The sequence below is a fragment of the Mustela lutreola genome, chromosome 8, assembly GCF_030435805.1.
Source record: "Mustela lutreola isolate mMusLut2 chromosome 8, mMusLut2.pri, whole genome shotgun sequence".
Taxonomy (NCBI): domain Eukaryota; kingdom Metazoa; phylum Chordata; class Mammalia; order Carnivora; family Mustelidae; genus Mustela; species Mustela lutreola.
Window position 1 is genome coordinate 42,634,016 of NC_081297.1, and position 23,417 is coordinate 42,657,432.

The 23,417-nt window shown below is 49.0% G+C and overlaps 1 protein-coding gene across 41 annotated transcripts in view; it reads right to left on the bottom strand.

Moving 5' to 3' along the window:
• Positions 1 to 23,417, bottom strand: part of CACNA1C (calcium voltage-gated channel subunit alpha1 C) — a 744,856-nt gene that overhangs the window by 560,061 nt on the left and 161,378 nt on the right. For all 41 annotated transcript variants that reach the window (XM_059184363.1, XM_059184367.1, XM_059184359.1 and 38 more), the window contains exon 3: positions 21,513 to 21,617. In XM_059184363.1, the coding sequence (XP_059040346.1) occupies positions 21,513 to 21,617 (105 nt within the window). The remainder of the gene's footprint in view (positions 1 to 21,512; positions 21,618 to 23,417) is intronic.

Below are 23,417 nucleotides of genomic sequence, written 5' to 3' on the forward strand. Positions count from 1 at the left end.
ACCATATGATACTCTCAATAGATGCTGAAAAAGCATTTGACAAAGTACAGCATCCCTTCCTGATCAAAACTCTTCAAAGTGTAGGGATAGAGGGCACATACCTCAATATCATCAAAGCCATCTATGAAAAACCCACCGCAAATATCATTCTCAATGGAGAAAAACTGAAAGCTTTTCCGCTAAGGTCAGGAAAACGGCAGGGATGTCCATTATCACCACTGCTATTCAACATAGTGCTAGAGGTCCTAGCCTCAGCAATCAGACAACAAAAGGAAATTAAAGGCATCGAAATCGGCAAAGAAGAAGTCAAATTATCACTCTTCGCAGATGATATGATACTATATGTGGAAAACCCAAAAGACTCCCCTCCAAAACTGCTAGAACTTGTACAGGAATTCAGTAAAGTGTCAGGATATAAAATCAATGCACAGAAATCAGTTGCATTTCTCTACACCAACAGCAAGACAGAAGAAAGAGAAATTAAGGAGTCAATCCCATTTACAATTGCACCCAAAACCATAAGATACCTAGGAATAAACCTAACCAAAGAGGCACAGAATCGATACTCAGAAAACTATAAAGTACTCATGAAAGAAATTGAGGAAGACACAAAGAAATGGAAAAATGTTCCATGCTCCTGGATTGGAAGAATAAATATTGTGAAAATGTCTATGCTACCTAAAGCAATCTACACATTTAATGCAATTCCTATCAAAGTACCACCCATCTTTTTCAAAGAAATGGAACAAATAATTCTAAAATTTATATGGAACCAGAAAAGACCTCGAATAGCCAAAGGGATATTGAAAAAGAAAGCCAACGTTGGTGACATCACAATTCCGGACTTCAAGCTCTATTACAAAGCTGTCATCATCAAGACAGCATGGTACTGGCACAAAAACAGACACATAGATCAATGGAACAGAATAGAGAGCCCAGAAATAGACCCTCAACTCTACAGTCAACTAATCTTCGACAAAGCAGGAAAGAATGTCCAATGGAAAAAAGACAGCCTCTTCAATAAATGGTGCTGGGAAAATTGGACAGCCACATGCAGAAAAATGAAATTGGACCATTTCCTTACACCACACACGAAAATAGACTCAAAACGGATGAAAGACCTCAATGTGCGAAAGGAATCCATCAAAATCCTTGAGGAGAACACAGCCAGCATCCTCTTCGACCTCAGCCGCAGCAACATCTTCCTAGGAACAACGCCAAAGGCAAGGGAAGCAAGGGCAAAAATGAACGATTGGGATTTCATCAAGATCAAAAGCTTTTGCACAGCAAAGGAAACAGTTAACAAAATCAAAAGACAACTGACAGAATGGGAGAAGATATTTGCAAATGACATATCAGATAAAGGACTAGTGTCCAGAATCTATAAAGAACTTAGCAAACTCAACACCCAAAGAACAAATAATCCAATCAAGAAATGGGCAGAGGACATGAACAGACATTTCTGCAAAGAAGACATCCAGATGGCCAACAGATACATGAAAAAGTGCTCCATATCACTCGGCATCAGGGAACTACAAATCAAAACCACAATGAGATATCACCTCACACCAGTCAGAATGGCTAAAATCAACAAGTCAGGAAATGACAGATGCTGGCGAGGATGCGGAGAAAGGGGAACCCTCCTACACTGTTGGTGGGAATGCAAGCTGGTGCAGCCACTCTGGAAAACAGCATGGAGGTTCCTCAAAATGTTGAAAATAGAACTGCCCTATGACCCAGCAATTGCACTACTGGGTATTTACCCTAAAGATACAAACGTAGTGATCCAAAGGGGCACGTGCACCCGAATGTTTATAGCAGCAATGTCCACAATAGCCAAACTATGGAAAGAACCTAGATGTCCATCAACAGATGAATGGATCAAGAAGATGTGGTATATATACACAATGGAATACTATGCAGCCATGAAAAGAAATGAAATCTTGCCATTTGCGACAACATGGATGGAACTAGAGCGTATCATGCTTAGCAAAATAAGTCAAGCGGAGAAAGACAACTATCATATGACCTCCCTGATAGGAGGAAGTGGTGATGCAACATGGGGGCTTAAGTGGGTAGAAGAAGAATCAATGAAACAAGATGGAATTTGGAGGGAGACAAACCATAAATGACTCTTAATCTCACAAAACAAACTGAGGGTTGCTGGGCGGTGGTTGGGAGAAGGGGGTGGGATTATCGATATTGGGGAGGGTGTGTACTTTGGGGAGTGCTGTGAAGTGTGTAAACCTGGTGATTCACAGACCTGTACCCCTGGGGATAAAAATATATGGTTATAAAAAAAATAAAACATTTTTTAAAAAATCTTAATTAAAAGAAAAAAAGAAGTGCATTGTCACTATAAACATAACCAAGAGTAGATTTCAAATCTAAAAAATCCACAAGTTTAAGAAAAGCTGATTTCAATTTATAGAATTACAAATGTCTGAGATAAAACAGCTCTAACATAAGCAAAGACCCACAGAGTAAACAAAGAGTTTTATTATTTAGTTCCAAAAGGCCAAACCTAAGAATACTACATTGGAGAAAAGGAAAAGAAAAAGAAACTACTCAGGCAGGAAACCTTCCTGATTCCTAAAGGGTAAAATAACTTTTTTTTTTTAGATTTTTTTTTGTTTATTTGAGAAAGTGACAGCATGAGCAGGCGTGATGTGTGGAGGAGAGAGGCAAAGGGAGAAGTAGACTCCCCGCTGAGCAGGAAGCCTGACTTGGGGCTCAATCCCAGGACTCTGAGACCATGACCTGAGCCGAAAGCAGAGGCTTAATGACTAAGCCACACTGGCACCCACTTTTTTTTTTTTTTTAACAAAAAATCCACAAGCTTTACTAGAAATGGCTGGCTACAGGGAAAAAAAAAATGATTTGGACAACCCAGAATTTCAAATCGTCCTGATATGTACAAACTGACAGGTGGCACTGAGAGGGTCAGGCATCTTCCCACAGTTAAAACAACCCTCCAACAGCAGAAACTTTTTTTGGCATGCAAATTAAGTTTCATGTTGACTAATCTCAAAGGGCTGTCCTCCAGGCTCTGATGTGGCTCCATTCCTTCCTCCTGGGTATGTTTTCTTTCCTTCTGGAATCCTCTCCTTACGCCTTAGGACACTGTAGGGCTTTGTACCTAAGGAAGACCTTAGTTCAAGCAGTTATAATCTATTCCACAACAGAGACTGAGATTTCCCCCTCAACCCCCTCATCCCTTCAACGCTGCAAGTTGCACGTTCTATGACCTAAGGGCCACCTCGATTGGAAGGAAAATCCCACAATTCTAAAATTCCACCCTAAAACATTTTTTCAATCACCACTTAAGAGAAACATCATCTTTATAAGACAGCCATCCTTTCCATGCCATCAAGGGACCATTAGCTCAGGTTTTGTTTTTTGTGGTTTTTTTTTTCACTAGCTCAAGTAAATATGAATTTAATGCAAATAAAGCCACACCCAAACATGAACATGAACATGAACATTTTAGAGGCCAGTTATAATTGAATAATTAGTTATTTAATTAGATGGTGGGTAGGTACCCGTCTCCGTTAGATAATATGATACCCCAGGAGGGCAGGAACCATGTATCATAACGACTGCTATGTCTTGTAGGCGCTCAGCATGTATTAGTCAGTGATGAACGCAGATCACCTCCAAAATGTTCTTAGACTGAACCCTGAGAACCCCGTGTTTGTATGTCAAAATCGTACTGGTGGCATGGAATTGTATCTCTCACTTTCCTTACCAGGAACTTCACTGCTACCACTGCTCTAGCCAAGTCCTCCACGGCCATCCAGGCATCACTCGAGCCCGCTGGCAGTGAGACCCTTCCTACCACTCTGGTTCACACTGATCATATCCTTCTGGGCCTCCTACTAGTCATAGTCAAATGTGATCATATTGGAATATGATTAGAATAAGACTCATATGGGATCTTACAGGTTAGCCCCTCATGGCTCTGTAGGTCTTAGTTCTGCATTCTCAATTCTTCTGTAGGAATGCCTATGCCTCTGGTATGCCCACACCGGGCTGACTTCAAACAGTTGTTTGGACGAACGAGATAACTTGCCTATCATGCCTATTTTCTTTAAATACAGCTAATACCAGGGATTTTAAATTTATACTCAAATATCTTTAGGTAACTTTAAAGTAGACTAGACACAGTTAACAGCATACAGATAGCATGACCTACTGTATGTTGGAGTGGACATGGGGAGGATAGTCAGGACAAAACTTAGGACACGTATCTCCTCTAGCATAAGCCCACCCCCTCCCACAATCCAACAAGAGCCAGGAAATCCCCATGTTGAGAGTCTTTCGACAAAGTCCTTTAAAGTTCCCCTCAAATATATAATTTGAGAGGGAGCAAGGGGGAGTACAGTCTATTGATCTGCCCTCTTTGGGATTAATTCCCCAAAATTATTTTCTGTACTGAGTATGCCTGGTTTCCTCTCTTCGGAATGGGGACTCTGGTGCTGCTGATGGCTTGTATTTGATTGAGGTTCATGGAAGGAATTCGTAGGACATTAGACCCCAAGGGACTTTAGGAACCATCTCAGCACCCCATCTTACAGAGGAAGATCAGCCAGCAGAGGCCACAAAGCTGTAGGGGACAGTCCGAGAGCATGGCCTCTGGGTGCAATCACCCAGGCGAGTCCTCCGCTTTTCTAGCCTATCTGCTTCTCTGTCATGGATATAACAGCACCTCCCCCTCCTGTGTCTGCCCAAGGGCTGAATGAGGTGACACATGTATGGCCCAGAGCTGGGGCATCAGAAGTGCTCATCAACACCAGGCGTCACCTCAAGAGCACAAAGCCAGGTGGGGGCTATGCCAGGACCAGTCCAGGCACCCCCAGCTCAGGGCTCTCTCCCCTATACCTGAGTCTTGCGCCAGCACTCCCCAAATCATGGGAAGGAGTAGATGCCCCTCTAACATTACGTAAGCCTCCAAGACTGGGGCAGTTTCTGGTCAAGTTCATCTCATGTGGACCAGGTTATTAGGACTCACACAAGGCCGACCTGTGCCCCGGGGCTGCCACCAAAGGAAAAGTCTGCCATCACCCTCCTTCCGGAGAGATGGAATACACAGAAACTGAATATGGAATAGAATATGGAATAGACAGAAACTGACACCGTCCAGAGTGCTGTCTCCACGCTCCCCTTCTCTGACAGCAAGAGGCAAAGTCCACATGCCCCAGGGAGGCTCCAAATCCTCTCCAGCCCCCAAAGGTAAAGGGATGGGCAGAAGAGTTCCCCTCCTGAACCAGGATGTAGAGACGTTGCCAGGTTACCAAAGGCTGGATCACTGAGGCCACAGTGTACAGAATGGTCAGGAAAACTGCCTCCAGAGGGGCCTGGCCTCCATGTCCCTGATGCATTCTGACAGGAGCTGCTGACTTGTTTCTGTGCCTCCCGCCTTTCCCTTCTCTTGGTGAGATCTACACAGGCCCACTGGCCACATATACATCCTTCTTGGAATGCCCAAGTTGATGCAGAAGCCCTCACCTTCCTCTGTTGACCTCCTAACACCCTTCCGGATGCTTCCTGCTCCTTTGCAGGCCTTTGCAAGCAAACAGGACCTGCCAACCCCACACTTAGAACAGCACCCTTGGCAGAGCCAAGGTGATGCCGCTCCCTCCTGTCCCTCCGACTCATCTGGCATCCCTCTTCATCTGCCTCACTGTGCTCCACACACACCTGGGGGTCTTGGCCGGCACCGGCTCCACCTGCAGGCCCCGCCCACAGGCCTTCAGCACCCCTCTCAGTCACCAACCCTCTCACAGCTCAGGGAGCCCGCTTCACACAGACCTTCCCTGCCTCTCACCCACCAGAGCCTCTTCTCCTTTCTTCTCTATGGTAAGGATAATGCTAAGAAATGATCTTGTTTATTAATCTGCCTTGTTTATTTACTGACTGGCAGCACAGAGCATAAGCTCCCAGAGGGCAGAGACCTTGCCCATCTATACTTTCTGTATTTCTAGCTCCTCGCTGGTACACAGCAGACACTCAAGACATTCACTGAATGGAGTGAAAAGTGAACAAGTGGAGGTTAGAGAGGCAAAGACACTTGCTGAAGGTCACTTAGCTAGTAAGGAGCCGAAGAAGGTCTGTAACGCCGGGCTGGTGCCGTTTCAGGCCCGTTCCACCATGCCAGCACCCGCTTCCCCAAGCAAATGCTCTTACTCACATTCTCACTCAGTTATTGATGCAGCAAACACTCACTGAATGCATTCTATGGGTCAAGGATGGCCCTTGGAGGAAAGCCCAAATCAAGAGTGCTGGAGGCTCCCTATCTACAATCCCAAAGACATTTCTGGGGACCATAAATGGATCTGCTTGCTGGGGCTTTCTGGGACCATTCCACAAATTATCCATCTTCCATGACTGGTCCCAGAGTGACCTGGGGCCTGTCCCTATCCCAGGACAGAGATTCTCTGTCTACCGAACGGGTCTTCTGCTGGAAATACAATGACCCACCACCACAAAAGCAGAGACGGAGGGACACCACTTGGAAGGGTGTGGAAGAAGCTGATTGAGTTGCCGTGTGTCCACCACGAGCTTCTTCCACTGTTTGGACTGAATCCGGCAAAGACAAGTTGCCACTCAGGCCTCAACCAGACTTGCTTCACATGACTCTGAGTGCCAGGAAAGGGGAGCAAGACCAGCCCAGGCCTTCCCTGGTCAGTCATGGTGCACAGGGAACTAAAGGGGAAGCCAGAGCTCCTCTCCATGGCCCCATAGGAGGCCTTCTCCTTCCCACTTCCTGGAATCAGGAGGCTCAAAAGAGGCATCAGGACTGGGCCTGCAGAACCAGCAGGGCTGCTCTACCCACGGACCTCCAATTCTGACCGCATGTTCTCTTCCTTAGGTGCACACATCTGAGATCAGTAGGCCAAGGATGCAAGAGAAGAAGGGGCGGAGCAGGTTTTGAGCTGTAGGACAGAGCTAGGATCTCAGACCGTTGAGGTAGAAGGGACGAGCTACCGTCTGTCAGGCAGGGCTGCTGTAACAAGGGCACCCGGGGTTCATGCTGTCAGCACCCACACCCACACCCACACCCACACTCACACCCACAGCGAGGTATACCCTTCCCTGCAAAGCAAGGCCTAGAACAGCCTAGCCAAGTACTCAGCTCCTGCAGGATCCAGGCATTGTGCTGGAACCGTACAGACATGATTGCAGCTCACGTGCAGCCCTCTGTGAGTGTGTGTTGTGGGCTACACTGTGTTCCCTGGTCCCTGTGAATGTGATTCTATTTGGAAATAGTCTTTGCGGACAGAATCTAGTTACACTGGATTGGGGGTGGGAGGGATGTTAATCCAATGACTGGTACCCTTGTAAGAGGAGGGAAATCTGGACACAGAGAGACAGATACCCAGAGGAGAAGGCCATGGGAAGGTGAAGATGGAGACTGGAGCAAGACATCCAGAAGCCAGCCAACACGAGCACGAGGAGCAACACCATGAGCCAAGGCAGAGGCACGCCTCAGGCTCTCCCTCTGAGGGCCCGGGGGGAATCCACGCTGCTGACTCCTGGGTCTTGGGCATCTGGCCTCCTGAACTGTGAGAGGGAAAAATAATTTGAGCCACCAAACCTGTAGTAATTTGTTATAGCAGCCCTGCACGCCGAACACTGTGAGATCCACATAAGAATACACGGGAGAGCAACAGTGCTTAGGTAAGAGACACTGCCATCCCCCTGGCCCCATCTACAGGGTTGGGTCCCAAGACCCCCCGTGGGTGCCTGAAAGCATGCTGGCATCCAACCCTACATGTACTGTGTTTCTACCTAGACGTACAGACAGACCCACGATGAAGTTTAATTTACAGATGAGGCACATAAAAGGGTAACAACTAAAAATAAAATGGAACGATTATAACAACGTAAGTTAGTGAGTGTGGTCTCTCTCCCTCAATGTAGCTTGCTGTGCTGAACTCACCCTTCTTGTGCTGACGTGAGAGGACAGAGTGCTTGCCTGCGTGAGGACATGCAGGGAGGAGAATGACACAGGGAACACGACACAGCGTGGGGTGACCACTGCCCTTCGGAAGCTATGTCAGGAAGCTATGCCAGAAGCAGGTCATCTGCTTGTGACCTCGGGCGACTGCAGGGAACTGAGCCCGCCGAAAGCGAAACCATGCATGAAGGGGGTCACTGTATCTAGAAAATGCTGGGAAGAGGAAGCTTCCCGCAAAGGAGACTTCTCACCAGGGCCTGAGGATAGGCAACAGTCCACCGGAGAGAAGGCTTCTGGGGAGCGGGATCTGGGCTGAGACACCCAGGGCCAGGCGCCTTTAGCCAGGCAAAGTGGAGGCAGCAGAGTTTCCAGAAACAGCAGTGAGCGGAAGCTCCTCAGTGAAGGGACAGAGACCTAGGCAAGCGCAGAGGTGCTGGGGTGTAAGTGTGGGGAAAAAAGTGAAGTTTTCCACTGCCGCAGGACAAACAACCACAAACTCAGTTGCCTGAAGCAAAACCCAATCGCTACCTCACTGTGCTGTAGTTGGATACAGAGGGGCCAGGTTGTCTGCTCAGGATGAAATCGGGACAGTGAATGACAGGGAAGTCCCCGCTCAGGCTCCATCACGTTGGTGGCAGAGTTGTCGGCCCAGGTTGCTCTCAGCTCCTGGAGGTCATGCTCAGATCCTTGCTATAAGGCCTCTCTTTCTTGAAAACCAGCAAAAGAGCATATCTCACACATCAATTTCCCCTGTACTCTCAGTCTTTGCACCAAGAAGGACCCCATCCCTTTTGAAGTCACCTGACTAGATCAGACCTGTGTCCTTCCACTTTTTGCCCTTTCTCAAAGCCACTGTGCGGGACAGCATGTCCCACGGTGCTGTCCTATCCTCTTCATAGGACAGCCCCACAACCAAGAGGAGAGGACTGATGGTGCAAGGGTGTGGGGCCCCAGGGGTCATCTCAGAATTCAGCCACCAAGTAGGCTAGCAAGTTGGGCCAGTAGCATCCTGCAGATCAAGACCACGCATGTCCCTGTGCTCCCCGGCCCTCCAACCCCCAGAGCCTCCTTCTGCCTGTATTTTCCCCAATCCTGTCCAACTGCCACAATTCAAACTCAACTACATTCTGAACCATGAACAGCCCAGGTCTCCTGCTGCCTGCCTCCCGCCCACACATCGATCCACAAGCTCTTCCCAGGCCTGCGCTCTCTGACCTGGCCACCAGTCCCACAGCCCTGTGCTCCAGGCTCCAGAAGACCCGATTCACTTCACAAAGTCCCCTTCTGGGCATCCTTCCTATTCTCAAGGTATGACCCTGGCCCTGAGGACTCAAAGGTGTCAGAGAGTGAACCCTTCCCAGGGCATGTGACCATGTGTCCTAGAGCACAAAGAGACAAACTCCCATGTTTTTAGGTGTCTTCTGCTCTGTATGTGAGGACGGCTTTACGAGTTGTGGGACAGGGCTAAGGAACAACTCATCCCCTAGGTTCAGTTGTGCCCAAGCTGAATGAGCCCCCAAGAAGCAAACAAGACGAGCATACCACGAGCTCCCCAGCAAGGGGCTCCCTGTGCCTGGTCATGGTAGGTCCCAGGCCCAGTCAAGAATCAGACGGCTGTCCCCTCGCCCGGCTTTCCCAAGTTCCAGCAGCCCAGCCGCACTGCCGGCAGCAAGCAGGTTATGGCCACACCACTCACCATCCATCTTGGAAAGGTCAGGAACTAAATTTGGAACTTGGCTTTTAGTTCGTTTGCATCTCTAAGTTATCTTGAGAGGAGGCTAAAAGAGAAGGTTCACAGGGGAACATGCCAGAAAAACAAGGAGTACACAGGTCAGAGACCAAATCTCTCTGTCTCGTTTTGATAACCGTTACCGTGAGAATGAAGCGACATCCATGTGGCGTTTTTGCATGTTCGGAGCATTTACGTGCATCCTCTCACTTGAGACCTGCTATGACTGTGTCTGAAGGCTAGGGAAAGAGAGGGATGCGGCCATGCCATTAGCTGTTGGCCGAACTGCAGCAAGAACCCAGGACGGTGACTGCAAGCCCAGGGCTCTGTCACCGCCATCACACTCCCCAGGGTCTAGGCCAAGGCTTTATAATGTTTTCCCATCTCCCGTGGGGCCCTGAGTGCTGACCGTATCCCATAAAGCCCCCCACCATGAAAGGCACGTGGCCTGCACCTGGAGCCGGGCTACTGAGGTCCCCCGCACCCGACTGCTGGCCCAGCCACTAGACTGCAGTGATTAGGATCGCAGGAGGGTTCTTTGCTCCAGTGTGGGGCCTCTCTGGCTCTCAGAAACTACTTCCAATGCCTCTGTCCCCAAGAAGTCTTACTCAGGTTTTTAAGCTCATCTCAGGAAGTCGGGCTGATTCTGGGTCCTGCACTCCAACTTGAGATTCTCGGCTGAAGAAGACCTGAAGGCTTATCTGCCTAAGGATGTCAGCTCACGTGAGTCACGGGTCTTTGAAAGAATGCAGGAGTCAAAGCCAAGAGTGCTCAGGCATCGGTGGGTAGACACGAGCACCCTCCTCACCGACACTTACCAAAGGGCACCGACTAGGGGTTATGGGCCTTGCCCTGGAGACTTTGACAGACACAACACCGCCCCTGAGGGGCTTATCCCCCACATCCATGGTCCCTCCATTGTCCCTCAACAGATCATCACCTATGTGACAGGCGTGCTAGTTGTGCCTCCGGTGATTAAAGGACCATATTCTAGAAAAATACCCGGCCCTTACACCTTCGGAAAGCTACGGAGCGCAGCAGCGAAGGGCGTAGGCTGACAGGCCACACTCCAGGGGCTGGTTAGTTCATTCCTCTGTGCCTCCCTGCCCTGATCTTGAAAATGAGATGTCTATAATAATAACAAGAGAGGTCTCCTGGAGTTACTGCGAGGACTAAGCGAGTGAACACTGAGACATGCTGTGAGCAGAGGCAGCACTTCGAGTGGGAGCCCCTGAGTGTGGACAGTGCTGCTGTCACCCCTGCTTGCTAGAAGGCACTAACCCAACAACTTCAATCATACAGAAGTCAGGAGGAACAATGGGAATAAAGAGGGAAAAAGGCTTCTGAGAAGCCAAAATCAATTTTCTAAACTCCACACATTAAAGCTAATGCACCTTACCTATAAAGGAGCCTCATCAGTCGGAATCTGTTTACTCAGACTTTGCCCATATAGGATGGCTTTGGGGATCTAGTGCCTACACTCCCTGGAGAGGGAAAACAGCAAATGGAAAGGGCCGGTCCTGGAGCAGGAGACACCCCAACAAGGATGGTGTATGAAAACAGGGCCCAAAGACCGTCTCAGGTCACAGTGTTCAGGGGCCATCTGGACTCTCCTTCACCCTCTCGACAGCTTTCGGGAATTACACAAATTTATATACTGAATATTCCCAATAACTGTGCAGTCCCAGAAAAAGCACAGACTATGCTGAGAATTCTTTTTTTAAAGATCCAGGGACCTGTATTTTACATTCTAGAAAGACTTTCTTCAAATACACTTCCATTAAAAGGAGCTCGGTACATGAAAGGGGCTCCATTACCCTGGGTGTGAATACATATGGAACATATTCCCCCCAAAATGAAGGCAGATGGATAAAAATGGAGCAAGAGGTGTCACTGTACTTAGACTTCAAAGCATCCTCTCCTCTCCCCCCTTCCGCTGGCGAACGAACACAGAGTGGACAATGCCTTCTCCTCTGAAATATTTAGTGAGGAAACACTGAGTCAAACAATTGCCCCAGGGCACCCAGTGACAGGAAGCACAGCTCAATGGGGAGCCAGTGGTCCCCTGGGAAAGGCCACACCCCTGAGGCAGCCTCCCTACCCGCCCCCCTCCCCAGCTGTGCTGGCCTTGTAGTGTGTCCTGCCCTGCTCCCAGCTCTGACCCTGCCTCTACAGGTTGTCTCCTGTGTGGGGGGCTTCAAGCCACTGCTTTACCTGAGCACAGTGTTCTCTGTTCCCCATGGTGTGCTCCAAGGAAGACCATTCCCCAGGCTGTCTTGTGGTGGGAAGGTGGGCGGAGGCCCAGGGAGCCCGGGGCTGAGAACAAGGTGCTGGGAGTAACTGCCTCTGTCTACAAGCAGCATCTTCACTTGGAGGCTGTGTTTCCAGGTGCAAATTACTTCAACTCTCTGACCTTCGGTGTCCTCATCTGTTCAATGGGATAACAGTGTCTATCTCATAGGGTTATTATGATGCTTAAATGCATTAATACACTCAAAGCACTAAGTAGTGAGTGTTACTAACGTGTTAAAGACCCCAAGGAGTCTAACAAAAAATTAATAACTTTGGTTGCCTGAGGCTTACCAAACTCATTTTCCAACAGAACCAAGTTTGTTGGATTTTTTTTTTTTAAATTAACCTGTTAATACCGCTGCAGCAGGTTTAATCTTGGAAACATTTTCTACCTCCTTCTATGCTCACAGCAACTCTAACACTCCAGAGAACAGAGCAAAGAGCCCAAGTGATGGTACCGAATGTCCTGAGTTCAAATTAAGACCCTGCCCCTCACTCACCAAGTCACTTCACTTCTCGGAGACACAGTGTCCTCACCTGAAACAAAGAGATAAACCCTGGCAGGGGCCATTCATTCGCTCCTCCAATATTTATCAAGAGCCTGACATGCGCCAGTTACCACTCAAGGCCCTGGAGAAAGAGCAGCAAACAAAAGGGATGAATTCTCCACCCCCAAGGAAAGAAGTAAATAGATATTGTAATTTATTGCTGTGGGGATTAGGAAGAGTGTTTGCAAAGCACTGGCACCTGCTGGTCACTGCATAAAGGCAATTACTATGACAAAGCAGGACTGATTTCCCCCGTGGGGCGGCAGAGACACAAACAGGAAGGTTAAGTGACCGACCTAAGGCCACACCATTTCTGTCTCCCTTCCTAGCTCAGTGCCCTGGCTCCAGGATAGCTTTGCAGACACACCCAGGTCCTGCTCAGCCCAGGTCAGCCAGACAGAACCTCCGACGGGAGACCTCATGCAGATCTGAAACACAGCGTCCTGCTAATTCTCTCATCTATAAAATCTCTGCCAAAGTTTACCTTAATCCGGCATCTTACTTTTTTTAAAGGTGCAGATTAAGAGTGTAAGTGGTCTACGTTGGCTGAACACAGGGAAATGTTACAAGGAACAGGAGCTAATGTTTAATAAAAGAAGAATCTCTGCTACCGTATATCCTCAAACACCAGTCTGTGTTTATTCATTCATGCAAGAAGTATTCAGTCGTGATCATCTGTATGCTTCATTCTGCAGAATGTATGCACTTTCTGCAAAAACTGCTACTTAGAAAAAATAAATAAATAAATGCATAAAGACCGTCTCGGCGCTGCTGCCTGCCCCCCTTCCAGCCCCGCTCCCTGCCACCACCACATGGCACAGAGAAAATTCGCAGATGATGCTGCAGCTTGCTACCTGTGATCTGCTATGAGCATACCTTACAGCCCCAGTATTACTGCCGAGGGTGTGCGTCTGGGGCATGAGGAGGACATGTATGAGGTAGCAATGGTAAATCACGTTTTGTTGATACATGAAAGCCCACAAAGACAAGAAAAGCCTGATGATAAAAGAAATCAAAACTCACTGCAGGGAGAGGAGGAGCCTCCCAATGGGCATTTTTATTCACTGCTCAGATAGAAGCTCTGACAGGGGTCTCTTCAGGCCCGGTGGGCAGGTCCTGGACTCATCCCAGGACGTCGAGTGGCCTAAACTACACTGTGGAGTGTCTTCGCCCCCTCCAGCTTGGGGATGGGGGAAGCTCAGATTTACAGTGCTCTGGCCCACTTTGGCTCCCTGAGCTGTGATCGAGAAGGGACGGACACAGGCTTGTTCCAAGCAATAAACACCTGTGGGTGTGAGGGACGGAGACCCCTACAGGCCACCCAGGGATGTCCCTTCAGGGCTCATTTTCTCCTCCACGAATGCATTTCTGCTTTGCTCCCTCTGCAGTCTGACGGTGAGGGTGAGGCATGTGCAGACACATGTCAGTCTTGCCACATGAGAGTTGCTAGAAACAGGGCCTTTTGGTGTCCTCTCTTACCCTTCTGGTGTAAAAACAAGCCTGAGTGCCACCAATCCTGACTTACCCCGAGGAATCAGCTGGAGGGGACAGCTTTCGGCTTCTGGTTCTAAAGGACAACACACATTTGCTGTGGCAGGCACCATTCTAAGCATTTCTCATACTTTAATTCATTTAACCTTCATGGCCAGCCTAGGATGCCAACTCTCATCGCTGCCCAACTTTATAGAAGGAAATGGGAAAATCTGACATCCCAACCCTCTTCCTGATGTAACTCAAGAGCCTCTGAGCAACCCATCCCCCTGAGCTCTCTCCACTCCCTCGCAGAGATGCAAGCAAGCCCAGCCCTAAAACAAGTCCTTTTCTGGCCTCTCTGCCTCGGCCGAGAGCCTGGCTCTTGCTCCAGAAAGTACACAGCACTGTTCTTTGCACAAGGTCAAATGCCAAATATATTCTCTTACTATTTCAACCCAGGCCAAGTCTTTATGGACTTCAGAGTTTGAGAGAACTGGGAGTTTCCCACATGCAGTGCGTTCAGCCCGAGCCCAGAGGGGGTTTGACAGACAGCCTACGTACCCCACAACTCCTGGGTAACGGCTATCGGTGGGACAGGGTATAAATGACGAGCTGCATGGCAGGTGGCACCACCAATAACAAGACTGTGAATAATACATAGAGAAATGTCGTGTCATGGGCCATCTCAGTTTCAAGATGCTTCGCTAACATGAGAAAAGATAACAAAGATGATGGATTTGGGTGCAGAAGTACAAGTGAGGTGGAGCACAGAACAGACTTTTCTTTAAGTAATGAGAGAAAGAGCCAAAAAAAAAAAAAAAAAAAAAATTCCGATCCCAGCATACTTTTCATGTCTCAGAAGGAGAAGAAAGCCAAGTGCTAGAAAAATAAATGGGGGTTATATTAAGGAGGCAGAGGGTGACGGAGAATGTATGGAAGCTGACAAATTTGCAAGGGAAGGCACAGCAGGAGCAGGGGCAGGTGTGGGCTTGCCAGTGTGTGTGAGAAGAAGACTCTCGGCTAATTCTGTGACAGCGCGAGCGCGCTTCGTTAAACAGTCTGTTCTGAGCCCAACAGAGTGGGAAACCTCTCGGCAGCCGACGTGGCCCAGAGAGAGCTGTGGGTAGGCAGTGGCAGACTGGGGCGGGCAAGCCGAAGAGGGTCCACTCTACGATGACGAGATCAGAGTCACTGTCCTCGGAGAGCAGTCCCCAGTTCCCGGCCTGCGTTGGTCACCAGGGCCGCTGCTTGCCAATGGGACCCCAGAACCCCCTCCAGACACAGAATGGGGGTGCTCTGGGCTCAGAGCCTGGGAGTGTACTTTCTGACCAGGTCTTCATGTGATCCTTACCCCCTGAAGTCTGACCACTACTGCTGTCGCCATCATCCCTCCTCTGCAGTTTCTGAGAGCAGGACTCTGAAATAGCACTTCCTTATTTAAAAGATGGCACCATGCCATGAAAGTAATGGGAGAATTCTCGCACTTTTATTTAGGGGTACCTAAGTGATCGGGGACCACGTTCTGGCACAACACTGACGCTCAGCAAATAGGGGTTACGCGTCTACTCTCTCAGGGCCTTGGTGAGACTACAGATGCAGACCTACATCTCTTCCTCCTGCACTAGGTCCTGAGCCCAACCTCCCCTTGAGCAGGCCAATTCTCCTAGGACCTGCAGGGCTGCCACAGAGACAAGTCTGAGCTAGCAACGGTCTCTTTCTTACATTTTTGAACCTTCTGACCTTTGCTGCTAAGGCTCTACTCCCTCAGGTTTCCCTCCTAACCTCTCAGGCCAAACCTTTGTCGTGTCCTCCGTGGTTCCTTTCACTCTGTCCACTGGGCGGCCACAGCCTGGGACACCAGTTCCTCTTGCTGTCCACCCTGCCAGTGCTCCAAGCTGGGCCTGTGGCATTTCCTTCTGTCTTCTCACTCCTCCTTCTGCAGCACCAACCACCTCCTGAGCCCCTAACTCATATCTGCTGCCTGTTGGACACCTCCATCTGCATGCTCCTCGATAACACAGCTCAAATTGTACCCCTCAGTGTTTTCCCCTTAAATGTGACCTTTCTCCTGACAGCGTCCTGGCTAAAGGCAATCACATCCTCAGAGTCAGCTCTCTCTGATTCTTCTGCAATATCCAAATGGTCACAGGTCCAGGGAAGGTTAGCTCCTAAATCCACCACCCTCTTCTCTATCCCTGTCACAATTATCCAGACTTCTGCAGTTTCTTTTCTTCTTCACAAACAGTGAGACCTCCATCCAAGCCAGCTTCATTATGCTGCAAAAGCACCCTTTCCCACATATACTCCCAGACCCAGCCCTCTCCTGCTCTGAAGATCTTTAGGAACTTCTCATCACCTGCAGTTATGTTCAACTGCTGGCGTAATCCAGGAAGCCCACCAGCACCTGGCTCTTCTCTTCTCATTCACTTGAAACTCTAGTCATAAAGGGCAGAACTGCAGGGCCCTTGCACATGTGTACTGAAATAACTCTTTCGGCCTGGAAATCCCCTCTTATTGGGAGATGCAACTTAAATATGACCTCCCATGTGAAGCCTTCCCTTACCCCCTTCCCAAACGCTAAATGAATCCATGCTTCCTCCCTGACACCCTGACCCGTTATAAGACATTTCATTATTTGCAAATATCTGTATGTTTATCTTTCCTGTCTGCTTCTTGAAATATCCCAAACACCATGCCTGGCTCTTGGCATGCATGTTTGTCAAATGACTGAAGGAGCAAAAGATGGACCCATGGAAGGAGATACCGGAGGCAGAATACAAGGCAAGCAGTGACTGGAAGAGTCCAGGCAAAAGGCCATGATGGCCTGGGGGGATGCTGTCCATGGCAGGATGGTAACAACACCACCACCCCCCACATGGAGCTCTCCTCATGGAGCTCTTCTAAGAGCCTTAAACATCTTACCTCATTAATCCTCACAGCAACTTATGAGATAAATATTCCCATTTTACAGATAAAGAAGTGAAGGCCCAGAAAGTTCACACAAATGACTTTGGAACTAGAAAGGAAGCTAAATGTGATGGCTGTATCTGAATCTGCTCAGTGAGCATGGTGAGGGTCAGAAGGTGTTCAAGGTGACTCTGTATGACATCAAGGTTGGCAGAACCAGCGACTAGGCTAAAGGCAAAGGTCAGAAGCAATGCTCATGCATGGTTTCTTTTACATTCTTTTTTGGAGTCCGGTTGTGTGAGGAGAGGGAAGTTGGATCGTACATGGACTTGCCTGTCTGAGGGGTCTATGGGACATCCTGGCGCACATCACTGTGGGCCAGGACCACCCTGGGCGTTTCCTGCCGGCTGCTGGCCCTTCTCTGCCCCAGAACCCCAGGCGGGAGTGTGACTTCCATCTACCAGGCCAGGGATCGGAGCTTCAAGAAGACGAAATAACTCCACAGGAAGATCCAGATTAAGAGACAAAGTGGTAAGGCCAAGGCATGGACCCACATCAGCCCAACGAAAAATTTAACACTATCCAAAAACCCAGTAGTTCCCAAACCTGACTAATCCTTAGCCCCTTAACTCCAGCCCAGGAGGAATTTTTCCAATGCATATTCCCAGGCCATGCCCCAGAACTACTAAATCTGAATCAGATCTACGCACACACTGGCATCTTTCCGTTGAGGTTATCCAAGTGGTTATATCAGTCAGGGCGGTCTCAGGAGTTACTGCACAGGTCCACGGACCCCTCTAAAGCAGGAAACACTAGTCCAGGCCTTAGGGAAGAGCTCAGAGCTGGACACCTAAGTCTAGGAACAACTTACCTAGAAAGGGAACATGAAATTGTGGAAGTAGATGAGCTCACCAAGGGAAGACCACAAAAAGAGAAAATAAGAGGACCAGGACAGCAACCTGGTCAAAGTTCCTGTAGAAACAACACTAGAAACTAGAAGAAGCAGGGAGAAAGTGAGAAGAGATAGGAGGGGACTTAATAGTAACTCTGTCCCAGAGCCAACAGGCAAAGAGTTCTACAGAGGGGCATCTCACAACATGAGACGCTGCAGGGAGAAGGGGGAAGAGGAGGGCCCAAATCACAAGGCTCATATTGGCTACATCCAGGGAGCAGAATGATAGCCTGGCCTATAAGCCAATGTGGGTTTGGCTTCATTGGTTGTTTCAGGGGTTTTCTAATGCCCCTTGGCCACCAGGTCAGTGGCCTTCAGTGTCCCAGGGAAGGTATAACCCAGTGGGATGCAGAGAATAGGAGTCACACATGGCTTTAGAGTCCAAGGAGTGTAAGCCAGGGCACTGAGGACAATCTGCACGACCACAGGGGCTTCTGCTATGCCACTTTGCCCCAAACAAAGATCTCAAGTTGGCGAACCTGGGAGCATCAGCCAGGAAACAAAAACGAGTGAGATCCTGAGATATGTCCTTAAAAGGGGGCTCATGAAATCTTCACCATGTCTCCATTCTCACAGCCCCAGCACGGCCAGGAGAGGTCTGGACTACAGATCAAGAGACTCCATGTTGGGAACAAGAGAGCCCACCGCCTGCGCGGACCAAAGACCAAGGCCCCTCCAGAAGGGACAAGGCCACTTCAATAGTGTGGCTCAGCCACACCAAGAACAGCATGTCCCCTTGGCTCCACAATGCAGTGGCCCTGAGCTACAACTCCCGGAAAGGGGCTGAGAGCCCTGACCTTACAGAGGTGAGGTTTATGGCCGCAGGCAACAGGAGTCACAAATCAGGCAGAATGGTCAGTGAGAGAAAAGCAAAAACAAGTTGCGTTTCTTTCCCTCCTGAGTTTGCCAACTGAGATCCATATCTTTTACTTCCTAGAGATGGGCACAGAACACAGAGAGCACGGAGCTGAAGAGAGAGCAAAAACAAACTGGCCGATGTAGCAAATGCATACTCTTCCTGAAAAACATGTCAACATTAAAATTTTAAAATTACATATATATTAAAGGAAGCTTGGATAGAGCAGAAGTAGGGAAGCATGTGCCTGTGTCTTTGTGTGTATCCGTGTGTATGTCTGTATATGTCTATGTATGTGTGTATGTGTTTCTGTGTATCTGTGCTTATGTGTATGTTTGTGTATCTGTGTGTGTCTATGTCTGTCTGTGTCTATGTGTGTCTGTGTATACATGTCTGTGTGTATCTATTTCTATGTATGTATCTGCATCTGTGTGTTTCTCTGTGTACATGTCTCTGTGTGTATTTCTATGTGTGTGTCTGCATATGTCTCTGTATGTGTCTGTGTGTGTCTATGTGTGTTAATGTGTCTGTGTATATATGTCTGTGTCTCTCTGTATATGTGTATCTGTGCATGCCTTTCTGCACGTGTATCCGTGCGTGCGTGTGTGTGTGTGTGTGTGTGTGTGTGTATGCTCCTGTGCCCTCATGTGTGTCTGGGCGTCTGTGTGTGTTTGGACTGGGGATAAAGGAAACATGAGTATGCTTCCTTCCCTTAGTAAGTCACTGGCCAAGCTGTGACTTGAAAGAACAAGGAACTGCTCTAGCAATGAGAAGCCCCTTTCCAACCTTGTACCCTCTGTTCCACACGCCCCAAATTCCTAGTAACTTCACGACAAAGTTCGCTGGCTGTCCCCATCCCCTCTCCCTCCACCTATGTAACCTCTCCCCTCATTTGTAAGGAAGAAAAGAACAATAAGCCACTGGCACTGGGAGGTCTTGTGAGGCCCTGGCTTTCATGCCGGTGTTACTCTTTTTTTAAAATACAGCTTTACGGAGGTATAATTGACATACCATAAAAGTCACCCCTTGTTAAGTGTATGCTGCCAGGATTTTTAGTGCAGTCACACAGCTGCACACCCAGCTTCAGAACACCTCCATCACTCTGCGTTGGGATTTTAAAAATCCATTGTCCCTCCAGCAGTCTCTGCAGCCGGCAACCTCCTCCCTAGCTCTGGAGTAGGTCCAACGTAGTTCCTCATGGTCTCCCCAGCCCGGCCGCCCTCACCAAGTGCGAGCTTCCCAGCCCCAGATGCAGCCAGCACAGGCTGCCCTCAGAGCGGTGCCTCCCCTGCCCCCCACTGCTGCTAATCCCCCAGGGAGCTGGGCCAGAGGGACTGAGGCAGAGACTAAAGGCAAACCCCCTAAAACTCTCTGTCCACCTTCCCCACTGCTGTTGCCTGGAGTCCACCCAAAGTCTCACCCTCTTCGTAACAAAACAGAGTCTTTTTTTCAAGTTGCAGATTAAGTGCGAAGCTGCAGGGGTTTCAGGAGGCTGGCGGGGTGGGGGGGGGGGGTGGACACGCAGAGAAGGACAGCCCTTGGAAGGTGCTCCTCCTTGAAGGGCCATTCAGGAGACACTTTTGCTTGTACTTATTCTGACACAGGAAAGATTTCTTGCCTGTTAAGAGGCAAGGTCACACCTCAAGAAGGCCGTGAGGACGGCAGCAAGGGCTCCGCCTGCTGACTCTGGCCGTGTCATCCCTCGGAGCTCCCCGGCCAGCTCTGTAACCTGTCCCTGACACGCCACCCCAGCCGAGCCACACTACCTTACTCAGTGTGGAGCCAGGCCTAACTGACTGGGGAACGCAGCTGAGGAGCTGAAAATGTGCCTCCAATTCAGATGCTGAGGGGGCTAAAGAAAATGTCGAAGGTTAAGAAGCAGAAGAACTCGAGCCGTGATGCTATCCACAGCCAGCAACAAGGGAAAGGAGAATTTGGTAACGCTCCTGCTTCTTTTCAGAACGATCTGATCAGACAGTCCCATCTCACTAATTAGAGGAAGGTGCTAATGATGGGGAAAGATGCATTTGGTGGGAATCACAGGAAAAGTTATGGTGTCTGCAGGAGAGGGCAAGAGAGACAGGCTTTTCCTACAGCCTGTGGCAGAGGCACCCCGGACTGCCCCGATTTTGCCAGCTGCATTCCAGAGCTCTTTTCCTCCCATGCCCAGATGGAGCAAAGGCCTCTATAATGACTTCACGCTCGGCCAAAAGTAAACACACTCCACGCTTTTTCCATGGACAAATTCTAACCCCGAACTGCCAGCAGCACTGGATTCCCAACAATCCAAATGGAAAGACGTCTTTCCCAAGAAAATAAAACCTCGTCAACTAAATAATGCATCTTGGCTGCAACAGGAAACTTTCCTAAAAGCTTCCTAGAAATTGCTTCTTGTGCAGTGATACTACAGATCACCTGAGCAAACCCTACCAATGGGACACCATCGCTGAAAATAAATACAAAAGTGATCCAAGAATAAAAGCTTGCTCCTGCAAACACCTGCACGTGCAACTTAGACAGCACATTTTGTAGCCTTCGACACAAAGACACACACACACACACACACAGAGCTAACCACCACCTAATTGAAATATTCTTCCTGAAAACAGGCTGTGATAAGACAGGTGCTGATCTGAATAAACAGCAACAGCACTTGAGCTTTGAGCTCGGCAGCACCCCTGCACGTGTCGCACGCACATCTCACTTCTCCCCACATTCCACCTGGAATCCGTGTGATCCGAGCTCGTTCCTCCACCAAGGGAAAAAAGCAGAGAGAGACGGGATGGTGGACTTACCAGGTTAGAATTGGTGGCGTTGGAGTCGTCTTCTGGAAAGGGAATATAGATCGCTAAGGCCACACAATTGGCAAAAATAGTCAGTAAAATAATTATTTCAAATGGTCTGAGGAAGAGAGTTAAGGAAGTCAATGCTGCGGAAAGCACAAGTGAAACAAACATACTATACATATATTTTAAAATGAATCAAAGATTCCTAAGAATTTTGTTTTAACAATACATTCCATCCCCTTGTATTCTGAAAAGAAACATATGCCTTTTTAAGTGCTTCTAATGGGTCCCCGCCAAAATTTTTCCTAATATGTCAAAAGTAGTGGAGGCCAGTCGCGTGCCAGAGTAAACACAGATTTCTAAAAACTTTTTTTCTTCTTCTTTTATTTATTTAGATGGTATTGGACTTCATTTTCCCCCGTGTGTGCTTGGGGTTGCTTCTACAGAGCAGAGTCTGCTCTGGTCGGGACGGGCGGTCCCCCCCGACACCCCTTCTCTCGTGGTTTCCATGCTGCCCCCGCTCCGGGGGGGACTGGAGCTGGGGAGGTGGGAGAGGTGAGACAGAATTGAGGCAAACTTGACGTTGAGATTTTCCTTTGAAATTCGAACATTTACTTTTGATCTTTTAATCTGAAGTTGGGAGTGATTATTGTTCTTTTCTCCTACTTTATTTCCTGACACCTTCCATGGAACCTGACGATGGCTGGGTGCTCTGGACCCTCAAGAGCGTGACAGCCTATGTCCTGTCCTTCAGGGCAGGGCCACCATCTTTCCTCCAACCCTCTTCAGTCTGTGGAGGCCCCACCTTCAGGGGCCAAGCCTTATGTTCTAGGTGCTCTTGACCTCCACTGGAGTGTGCTGGGATCTGGAGAGACGAGCCAAGTTCACTCACTAACAGCCATGCACTTCGTGAGGCTCTTGGGCCCAGATTTCTTTATCAAAATATTGGGTAGAACCCATTCTCCAGGGAAAGAGGAGTTAATATGACACTGGTCCCTCCACCCTACACCTACAGCTGAGGACCAGAGAGGAGACGCTTCAAGGGAAGGCCAGTTCATGGTCTTTGGACCCCATCTTCCCCAGCACTGCCCTGTTTTCGGCCTCGTCCATGGGGCCCGACAAGATAAGGAAGGGAAAGAGGATGGAAATCTCTAGAAGAAGGGAACAACTCTCCCAGGGAAATCTGTACTCACGAAGTTAATGAACTGAAGCAGGGAGAGAGACCTTAGAGATCATCTCGTCCAAACCTCTGAGGCCCAGAGAGCCTGAGAAACTTTCCCGAAACCCCACAGCGGGTACTTCCCAGTCACGCCTAGAACCCTGAGCACAGAGTCCAGCGTTCACTCCCCCACCGTGAATGGCCTCTGACCTACGTTAACAGGGCAACTCTGGGCCTGGAAGGCACATTGGTCATGGCTTTAGCCACTGTGCTGGTCATGGATCCCCCTCGGCCGCACAGGTGTAGCGGGGGGTCCATTTGCCAGCAAACCACACAAAGGCTGTCATTTTCTGTGTGTGGCCTGATATCAAGAAGATGACATGCAGTCTAATGCCCTACTTGACAGATACAAAAAACAAAACAACCTCTCCCAGGTTCCAAGCTGACAAGTAGCAGGGCCAGGGCCAGAGCCAGACCTACTGACCCATCTTCTCCAATAGGCCATGCTGCCCCTTGAGTTGACCAAGAAACCAGTAAGGACGCTGGTGGTGTTGAAGATGGTGACAACAGCAGGCGGGAGGGACAATGGCTGACACCACTGTGTGGTGCTGGGCCCTGCTCTGTTCCGTGCAAACCCCCAAACTGAATGTGCAGTTATCACCCCTGTTTCTAACTGAGGAGACAGAAAGGTGAAACGCTAACTTGCCCAATGTCACATAGCTTGTGGTAGGTTGGGATTCTAACCTAGGAAGTCT